The sequence below is a fragment of the Panicum virgatum genome, chromosome 3N, assembly GCF_016808335.1.
Source record: "Panicum virgatum strain AP13 chromosome 3N, P.virgatum_v5, whole genome shotgun sequence".
NCBI lineage: Eukaryota > Viridiplantae > Streptophyta > Magnoliopsida > Poales > Poaceae > Panicum > Panicum virgatum.
This window is the reverse complement of record NC_053147.1, coordinates 21,214,193-21,225,394: the sequence shown is the minus strand read 5'-3', so window position 1 is coordinate 21,225,394 and position 11,202 is coordinate 21,214,193. Positions and strand designations below refer to the sequence as shown.

The 11,202-nt window shown below is 44.1% G+C and overlaps 1 protein-coding gene across 1 annotated transcript; it reads right to left on the bottom strand.

Annotated features, from left to right (window-relative positions):
* Positions 1 to 874: 874 nt before the first annotated feature.
* LOC120667425 (19 kDa globulin-like) lies at positions 875 to 1,688 on the bottom strand. Its single transcript, XM_039947500.1, has one exon. It carries the CDS (start codon positions 1,566 to 1,568, stop codon positions 1,014 to 1,016), a length of 555 nt encoding a protein of 184 aa, XP_039803434.1. The 5' UTR covers positions 1,569 to 1,688; the 3' UTR covers positions 875 to 1,013.
* Positions 1,689 to 11,202: the final 9,514 nt, after the last annotated feature.

The window sequence follows — 11,202 nt, the reverse complement described above, 5'->3', positions numbered from 1 at the left end:
GTCACCTTGAGCAAGTGATGCCTGATCGATGTCAGCTGGTTAACTTGTGGTGAAGGCATAACTATTGCTGGTCGAGCTTAGCCATGCAATTGGAAATGATGCATGTTTATTGCGAAACGGATCCTGGCACCTTCGAAATATTGGTATGATTCTGCTGTCCATCTATTTACATAATTTTTTATTTATATAAAAACTCTCTCCAACATGTGATTACATAATTATTTAACATGATGCTAATAGGGACTCATCTTTACTGAACATGGTGTTTATAGAAGCTGCATATTGCTTTTGCGAGACTTGCTATTATCAAATTAATAAGGAATCCAATTAATAATGTAGAATGGGACAGTTTTACTTAGACCTTGGATTTATATATGATACTTGTCACTTTTCTCAGTAGTCCAGTTTGAATCGTCCCAATTTCGCAGGATTTCTTTTGATTTTTTCGGAGCAGGCTGTATCAATTTAGCTAGAAACTGTATAATCCCCATGGGACATCCTTTGGAATTCTCTCCTTTTTTTGAAAATAATTTGGAATTCTTTCTGAACTGCTCTTACGCTGGTAGAATCTAGACATGACCACGGGCCACTCGACCCGATAAACCAACCCAACCTGTCCGAAAAAAATCCGACCCGACCAAGTGACGGATCGGGTACGGACTGAAATATTTAACCCGAAATTCAAAAAAACCCGATCCAACCCGAAAATTACACACAAAATTACGGGCCAACCTGATCTAACCCGAACCCGACCTGACCTGACCATATCATGGGCCGGGCATAGGCCAATATTTTTTGACCCGAAACCCGAAGTGACCCGACAGATGATCAGGTCTATAGAATCGTACCAGTACTAGCTAGCTGGCCACATCCCCTTATTCATCACTTATCATCATTATTATTTTATTTGTAGCACACGACAATGTGAGTTTCCACGTCAGGATCGGAGCTACTTTATTCAGGATCTCCACGCGTGCATGCGTGCCCTCGCATGCCGCCGCACTCACTCCACCCTAGGAGTATTGGTCGCCGGAGAAGACGCTGCACTCCTGGGGCTCCAGACGGCACATCATCGGCAATCCTGCGGCGTACTGCCGGGCCTTCGTCAACCTCACGCGGCCGATCCTTCTCCCGGTGCCGAAAGGGAACGGCAGGTACCTCTGCTGCCGGCCACTCTCGCCGTACCCCTCCCCACCGTAGTAACCTTCGCCGGCCGATTCGTCGCCGCCATACCCTTCCTCCAGCGGCGGCATGGTCTCCTCGTAGCCCCGCACCATGCGCCGGATGGCGGAGCAGCGGCACTCGCGGCTCACGTCCTGGAGCTGCTGGCAGCACCGCATCCGCAGCCCGACGCCCCACCGGAACGGGCCGAACCCGTAGCGCATGCCGCCGGTGAGCTGCCGGTCGAGGACCTGCCGGCACGCCTCCAGCGGGCTCTCCTCGACCTCCCGATAGCACCGCAGGTCCCTCAACCTCTGCCGCTCGAACCCGCCTTGGCCGACGGCCACAGCTGCCAGCGCCGCCAGGCACAGCGCCGCGGCAGCGGCGACGGTGACGAACTTGGCCATCTCTCAGCACGGATCACTGACAAATCTCTATCGCTTGTTGTTTGATCTTGCTAATTGCGCCCTCAATTGATAATGACGATGGTGGTGATGGGACTGGGTTTCTTTATAGAAGCCGGCTGCTGAAGACCGTGGCTCTGGCTACTTTGTGTGTGAAAACACACATACTGTTAGTTGTAAAGATCGATGCTTAGCTTGTTGGAACATTGCGATGATTTGGAGCTTTGTAAAACAGACTCGTTTGGAAAGATTTGTAAAGTATCTGTTCGCGTTGGTAAGGTAACACTTCACGTTAACATTTAGTCATTTAATGGATGTATCTAGCTGGGATGACACGGTGTGCTAGTGTGTACTCCTATAGTAGTGTAGTGTAGTAATGGGATTGCCTTTGTGGGCTTAATGGACTTACCTACAACTCTACAAGGCTGGTTTAATGGATAAGCATGCTTTAATTTGTTTCTATGTGCTCACCGAGGCGTGGATGTGCATATTGCCTTCTTTTGGTGCTTTTGGGTGTTGTTGGGAATGTGGCGAGGTTGGTGTCACGGCCTCACGGTAAGTGTAAATAAAAGGGAGATAAAAGTGTGACAAAAGGAATGGCATTCTTTTGTTTAAACCAAAACCCTTTTTGGGTATACTTGACAAACTTTCCGAAGGATGTACGGTGAAGTAGAAAGTTGCTTAGCATGCCAACTCAATCGCATATCACGTATTGACGTACTTTTCTTTATTACTACTAGTTCGATGATCGTCAATTCGTTATCATGCCCTGTAGTTTAATTTTACAAGAAAAATAGATATTGCTGCATGGAGCTTAGAATCTAGTAGATGCAATAAATCCAAGCAGCTTAGCATTTACTACACTGACTGGCTGATTTAGGCCCAGCCTGAACCTCGCAAAGTTTGTCGAAGTGTTCCTGTGGGTTTTCATTTCTGTTTTACCGCCTCTATGCTCAGGCCCAACTGACGCTGCCCCACGGGCCGTCGTCCGCCAGTGCTCCGGCGGTTTTTTTATTTTTTATTTTCGTTATTTACAAAAATATATTTTCGGTTTGAAAATTTACAGAAATATACCTCGGCCGCCCGGCAGCGGGGCGGTTAGGACCTGGCCGCCCGGCAGCCGAGCGTCAGGGGCTTATCCGCAAAAAAGATGAAAAAATTTGCTAACAGCTCCCTGGGGACCGGTCGCCCGGCAGCCGGGCGGCCGGCCCCCCCAAGCCGCCCGGCAGCGGGGCGGCCGGCCCCCCACCCCTATATAAGGTGTTGGGTGCCCCCTTACCCCTCGTTTGCCTTACAAAAAAATCCAAAAAAAAAGAAAAGAGAGGAAGGGAGGGAGAGGCAAAGCGGCGAAGCCCTGTTGGATTTTCAAGCAGGCAACTTTAGGTAACTAAAATTTTCTACATTTTATAAATAGATTATGTTGTAATTATTTTTTTAAACAGTAGATTAGAAATCAGTTCAATTATTGTTAGGAGTGATTAGCGGTACATTTAGATGCAATTACTTGTAGTGATTAGAGTTGCTATAGTACATTTTGTGTTAGATTTAGTATCAGAAAATACTAGAAAATTGTTAGAGAAGTATTATAAAGTCTTAAAAATTGGAAGATAATATTAATAAATTTTAGAAAATGTTAGAAAATTATAGAAAATTTTAGAAAATGTTAGATTTTTTTAGAAAATGTTAGAAAATAGTTTAGCAATCAGTTTAATTATTATTAGGAGTGATTAGTGGTACATTTAGGTGTAATTACTGATAATGATTAACGTTGATATAGTATATTAGCAATCTGATTGCTCACTTGTGGTTGCCAGGGCTCAACACCATGGCATCCTCAGGATCCACCTAGATTCCATGGAATAAGGTGACAGAAACAGTCCCCCAAGGAGTCCAGGTGCCTATGTGTTTTTGCGGATCCTTGTGCAAACTAATGAAATCAAGGGTTTTGGGGGACGACTTTGGCAAGAGATTCTTCATGTGAGAGAATTACGAGTACGACCCGCCCAAGCATTACGGCAAGGACCGAGCAAAGGTACTACAAAACACTATCAGAGTTTGTCACTTTCAAATCTAGTAATGACTTCTAACATGATTTGGGGAAAGACTCCACCGTCTCTATGTGATTTCGTGCAGTGGTTAGACGCCGAGCAATCTCAGCAGGATAAGGACCACGTGGAGCGTCAAGCAAGGTGGGCTGCACAAAGGTGGCAACGAATGCTGCATGAAGAACAGATGGAGGAGAAACGCAAGAAAAACCAGGAAGAGATTCAGAAGAGGATTGCAGAAGTGGAACGTCAGAAGGCAGAGGAACGTGAAGCTGATAGGGAGAGGAAGCGAGAGAGGGCCCGCCGTGCTAAGGAAGCAGGGTCTGAAGCTATTAGGAAGGGAAAATATCCCCGGTGCACTCAGTAAAGCACCACCATGTAATTCCGGCATTTTACATTTCCTAAGGCATGTTAGGTTTACTCACAACACGAGGTTATCGTGTTGCACATGCCATGTTTTTTATTGTTCAAGTATCTAGTAGTACGAACGGCTTAAGCCTCTGCTTTGTAATCGTAGCATTGTTTAGAAAACTGTATTGCAAACCAAAAATTTATGATTCGTAAGTACCATTCTATTTTCAGTACACTACATTCACTGAGCAATATAATTGAACCAACCTACACATTTAGAACTACAACCAAGAAATCTTACTATACAAATACCTTCGTAATATTACATGCTACAATCTGGTGCAAATACATATCCATACATAACGAAATGTAATTATGATATACATGTCGGAATACATATCCATACATCTAGTTCAAATACATATGCACACATAACGAAATCTAGACGCGACGGGCTCCAAAATCCGGAGGCAATCCATCGGTGGGATTTCCAGAAGGTCCAACCTCAGCACCAGCATTATCTTCTTGCATTTTAGGGCACTTCTTGTAAGTGTGATCATCTGCTCCACACAGGTTGCATCTTTTTTTCTTCTTTCCTGCCTCAGACTCATCCATTCCGTTACGGATACGAAGTGCCTGCCGTCGACCTACCCCTCTCCTAGCATCTGGATTGTGAATGTACATTGGAGAGATATTTGGTGTTGTGAATGATCCCAGACTGCCTATGCCATATATCTCATAACCCCAAGTGTGCACAGCGGTTTCTTTTCTGTAATATTGTGAAACAAAAACCCCAGGATCCAACCCAGATTCTAAACATGCCGCAATGACATGGGAGCATGGTAAGTGAAGAAGCTGTGGCTTCTTGCATCTGCAAAAAACCTTGCCTTCCGGCGTTATCAAGCAATCCTGAACGACCCTTTGTCTGCGGACACCCTGCCATGTCTTGTCCTTGCATGAAACCTCAAACCTTTGATCCTTTGTGCCCATGGAGACCGCTTTGTGATATTGAGCCTTTTCAATTTTTTCTTTCACGTAGTTAGTGACCCTATTACAAAAAATCACACCTGGATCGTTAAGTAAGAAAGAAGCTGCCTGGTACCGCTCTCTGAAGTACCTTATGCATCCGTACATGATGAATTCAACTATGCCAACAAGAGGAAATCCACGAACATGACACATTACCATATTGTAACACTCTGCGTGGTTGGCTGTCTCGATCCCATATCGGCGACCACCAGTGTCGTATAGAATTGACCACTTCTCCTTAGGTGCATCATTAATCCACTGTGTGAAAGGTCCGCCGCCGGAGCGTCTCCAGCTGGAGGTTGAGGCCTGTTCCTTTAGCAGCTCGGCGCACATGTTATCTAGCACCTGCCACAATGCATCAAACTTCCGCTACTGATTCTGAGTGCACAATCTCTTGAACAAATTCATAAGTTCTTTATTCTTGAAGCGCTCATAAAAATTTGCACCCATATGCCTTATGCACCACCTACTCACAATATCTGGTCATAGAGGAGGCTGTCCTCGACTTTCTTCATGTAGTTGCCTTATTGCTGCTAGAAGACCAGCATGACTGTCACTGATAAGGCAAATATCAGGCCTTCCAGCAACAACGTGAATCTTCACACGTTCAAGGAACCAGTACCAGCTCTCTGTGTTCTCATTCTCAACAAAAGCAAAGGCGATGGGAACCACCTGCTTGTTGCAATCAATTCCAATCGCAGTCAGTATTGTCCTCTTATATCTTCCTGTCAAGAATGTGCCGTCAATACATAGAACAGGAAGACAATACATAAATACCCTCACACATGCACCAAGGCAGAAGAAAGCACGAAGCAGAAACCCAGGCCCCCCATCTAAACTCGGTACAATGTAGGTATCAGCCGCGCTTCCAGGATTTCTCTGCACAATTGCTGACATCATGTGAGGCAGGTTATCATATGATGCCTCATATGTGCCAAATCTCATCTCAAACACCTTTTGTTTTGCCCGCCAAGCCTTTGCATAGCTGATTTTGTATTGAAAATGGTTGTCGATGTCTCTAATTATCAATTTTGACTCATAATCAATTTTGTCCAGAATCATCCCATACATCTTCTTGGCAACGAAAGTGGATGTGATGTTACGGTGAGTTTGAGCAACAGCAGTTAATCTACATGTATGTGGTATAACAATTGAACACTCCCATTGTGTCTTGTACTTGCCCTTTAGGCATGTACTCGCCATGTACAATCGCCATTGACACACTTCACCTCATATTCTTTGCTGCTAGACTTCACAACTCTGAATTCCTTCCTCAACGATATAGCCCAAAGCTTCACAGCATCTTTCACAGCTTCAATGCTAGGATACTTTGCCCCATACACAACCTCATTTTCTCTGTATTCGTACTCATTACTCCTAACATCCTGTATAACTGGATTTCCAAAACCCTTGCCTCGCCATTCACCTAGCAACGGGTAGTCCTCATCGTCTGATGAGTCCCCACATTCTTCCATCATTCGAGCCTCTTGGTCTTCATTCTGTACAACTTCCACTATTCCAGGTATCCGCTCCCCCTCTTCAGCTAAACCTTGCGGCTCAGGTTGAATGACATGCACGTTCTGATATTCTTTTTCTCCTACCTGATTAGATATAATTTGCGGCTCAGGTTCTGTGACATACATGTTCTGATCTTCATTTTCTTGTTCCACTGCTTGGTTCATATGAGATGAAGTACTTGTTGACCCTTCACCGAAATGGGATGCCTTCTGGTGAATCTGAATTAGTATTGCAAGAGGCCACCCGCGGTCAAGAGCTGCTTGCATGTAAGTCCGTCATTCTTCAGTGTTTGTTATAAGCATCAACTCCTAGAAATCCCATTCAGTTCCCCAATTTGTCACAGTCTGAACGGTTAGTAAATGAGTCTTTGTATTCACATTGAATTTCTCGTGAAGCCATTTGCGTATGGAACCAAAGCTCATCTCTAAGGGTTTATCTATTCCGCACTCTCTTCGTTCAAAAGCTGATAGATCTACTCCATACGCATCATGAGAAATATATCCAACACCATAATGAACTTGAAAACGAAGCTTGCTCGACATATCTGGACACACAATCATGATATTAAATTGATTGCTAATCTACTGTTTCAACAAAAATAATTACAACAAAAATAATTGCTCGACATATCTGGACACACAATCATGTTATTTGTAAAGCGTAGAAGAATTTTGGTTACCTGCAGTCGCCGGCTCGAAAATCCGGCATGGCTTCGCCTCTCTCCATCTTTTTTCTTAGTTTCTAGAATTTTAGTGATGCAAATGAGGGGTGGGGGGACCAGCCAACCCTTATATAGAGGCGGGAGCATAGTCACAGAATTCGGGGTCGACGCCTCGCCCACGACCCGGGAACGCCGTTCTGATTCGAGGGTCGGGGTCAAAGAGGGTCAGTGTCCCATTCCATGTTGGATCGCGTCCCGGTTTGAGAGGGGTCGTAGCCCCATTGCTAGCAGATTTAATTGGGACAAGAATGTTATTGATAGCGGATTGATGTGGTTTTTGTTAGATAATAAGCTGAGTACGTGTAGTATGATCTAGATGTACTATTTTGTATGTTTCTTATATGCTTGTGCAGATTAGTTTCTTCATTAGTAGCACATATGTATATAGTTTTTGTCTTTTTAAAGACGCATCGACCCGAAGATATCGACCCGGATGAATCAGAGTCGCATTCCACATAATAATTTATCGTTCCATAGAAGTATACCCCCTTCGTACCACAATTTTATAAAGTGACGACCATCGACCCTCGACCCCGTTCCTCGACCCGGTCGACCCAGAAACTTTGTGACTATGGGCGAGAGAGCCGGTCGCCCAGCAGCCGGGCGGCCAGGCCGGCCGCCCCGCTGCCGGGCGGCCGCCCGGCTGCCGGGCGACCGGCCCCAGGGACCTGTCTGCAATTTTTTTCATCTTTTTTTTTGCGGATAAGCCCCTGCCGCGGCCGCCCGGCAGCAAGGCGGCCAGGACCTGGCCGCCCTGCTGCCGGGCAGCCGGGGTATATTTCTGTAAATTTCCAAACCGAAAATATATTTTTGTAAATAACGAAAATAAAAAATATAAAAATATAAATACCGCCGGTGCTCCGCCTCACTGCCTTGGTCACTGTCGGGCTCGCATATCCAAACTTGGTTTGCTCTTTGGGAGAGACACGTATTCGTTTTCCGTTCGTCGTTCGTGACCCATTGTTTTCATGTGTTCCAAGCAGGTGGCAAGCGGACACGATCGTCAGTCCCCTTCCCCTACAATCTTGTGCGATTCACAATCTCCCCGGAGCTTTAGAGTTAGAGAAACCCGAGACGCTGCTGGACACGCAGCTCCCCTCAGCTAGCCGCCCCTCTCTTGGACCTGCTCCCTTGAACAGGTTCGTTGTCGCAGCTCGGTCCTCCAACAGCCACGAAGCGAGAGAAGCATCGTCACCAATCATTCGCAACGCGGGAGGGTGATGAGACCCCCCCGTCAGCTCCGACCAGCGCCGGATTCTCAATCCAAGTACGAGCGGCCACATGCACGCCGGACGCCGCCGCCAGTTTGTTCAGAGCTGTGCTGCAGCCTGCGGTCAGTATAGCGGGGGCTACGGCCGGCTAGCTCCTCCTGGCCAAGGTAGTTTAGTGGACAGCTCGGCCGTGCAGCTCAGTGTTATATACTCTTGGATCGACTAGATATTAATGGATCACATGAAGATACTTAAATCAAGGCATAGCCATACTTTCTTTAGATGTAGAAGCCATCAAGAGATGTTGATGGTATGTGTGACTCTTCCTAGTACTTGCAATAGATAAGCTTGATCAGGAATGAATGAGAGGAGATAGATGGTTATCAATTGATCACGACCATCTCCTCTATTTATACTATTGTGCACTAGGGGACCAACACCAAAACAATTGGCCATTGCCCACTGATCATAGGCAAAACCATTTGAGACTCAAATGGTTTTTGGCAAGACTTAGGGCTTAAGTTTTGACTAAACTTGAGGGCCAAGTTTCTAGCAAAACTTGGGCTCAAATGGTTCTAGCAAAACCATCTGAGGCTTAATGGTTTAGATCCTAGCCATTCATTTATATTTTAACAGCCGAGATCATTTCCAACATTCTCCCTTTGATCGTAAGATTAAAACATTATAAATTCATTTATCAATAAAATAGCATACAAATATAAAAGGATCATAACGGTCAATAATGTACCGAGAGACCCTATTTACCATCGTACACTAGTTTACATCAAAACAATCTTCTTTAACTTAAGAGCTCATACACCATTTTACATAAAGGTATAGACTCACTCTATGATAAAAAGTACACCAAGACAATAGATTACAATAGTCAATTAATTACTATTGAACCAAATGACTATGGTTCCTATTACATTTCAGAATGAGTCCTCTCAGCTTATGGGGAGATGGTGTCTTCACGGTCCCAATTAATTTAAGATCAAAGGCTTTTCTACCAAACCCATGCCGGCAACATGATCTCTGAATATACTGGGCGGTAGGCCTTTAGTAAGAGGATCCGCGAGTCAATGTGTTTGGCAGCACCACTTGACTTGTTGTTACTCGAATAAAGTACTGCTGGTTGATTATCGCAGTATAAAGTGAGTGGTCCTGAAATACTATCCACCACTCTTAATCCTGGAATCAAGTTCTTTAACCAAGTTGCCTGTCCTGTGGCCTCATAATATGCTACAAATTCTGCTTGCATCGTTGATGAAGCAGTAACTGTTTGTTTGGAGCTTTTCCACGAGATAGCTCCACCAGCGAGTGTGAAGATATAACCTGACGTGGATTTCTTAGTATCAACACATCCCGCAAAATCAGCATCCGAATAACCCACAACTTCAAGGTTATCAGATTTCTTATATGTGAGCATGAGATCTTTAGTGCCTTGTATATAACACAAGGTTTTCTTAACGGCCTTCCAATGATCAATTCTAGGATTGGATTGATATCTGCCAAGCATCCCAGTTATGAATGCTAAATCAGGGCGAGTGCATACTTATGCATACATAATACTTCCCACTGCTGATGCATATGGGATAGTCTTCATCTGCGCAGCCTCAAATTCATTCTTTGGACATTGAAATGTCCCAAATTTATCGCCCTTGACAATAGGAGCAGGCGAAGCTGAACATTTGTGCATATTGTACTTCTTGAGTACTTTCTCAATATATATTTTCTGAGATAACCCCAAGATCCCATTGGATCTATCTCGGTGAATCTCAATGCCCAAAACATAAGATGCTTCACCAAGATCTTTCATATCGAACTTACAAGATAAGAACTTCTTGGTTTCCAGTAGCAAATTGATATCACTGCTGGCTAAAAGAATATCATCCACATATAACACCAAGAAGACAAATTTACTCCCCCTGAACTTGGTGTATATGCAATTGTCCACTTTATTTTCTTTAAAACTAAATTGTCTGATAATTTGGTCAAACATCAAATATCACTGTCTTGACGCTTGTTTTAAACCGTAAATTGATTTCTTAAGTTGGCATCCTAAATGTTCTTTATCTTGTACAGCAAAACCCTCAGGTTGAGCCATATAGACATCTTCATGTAAATCACCATTAAGAAAAACCGTCTTTACATCCATCTGATGTAATTCTAAATTAAAATGTGCAACAAGCGCCATTATGATTCTGAATGAGTCTTTCGAGGAAACATGCGAGAAAGTCTCATTATAATCAATGCCTTCCCTCTGAGTGAAGCCTTTAGCCACAAGTCTGGCTTTGAATCTTTCAATATTACCCTTGGAGTCATATTTTGTCTTGTAGACCCATTTACAGCCTACTGTTTTGGCTTCTTGGGGAATTTCAACTAAATCCCAAACTTTATTTGTACTCATAGACTTCATTTCTTCTTGCATTGCACTAAGCCATTCAGAAGCATATTTATTATGCATGGCTTCTTTAAATGATTTGGGATCATCATCCAATGCATACTCATCCATATCTTCAGTCACATTAGTGACATAATCACTCAAAATTGCAGGCTTCCTAATGACTCGCTGTGATCTCCTCAATGTATTTTCATTAGACATATCAATCACAGTTTGAGGGTGTTGAACATCTTCACTAGGAAGATCATTAGGAGTAGCTTGTGAGACAACAACCGGTGTCTCAACTGGTGTTGTTTCAACAGCCCTTTCATTTGAAGGTGCAATCCCAATAGTTGGAGCAAAATATGGTTCTTGAATA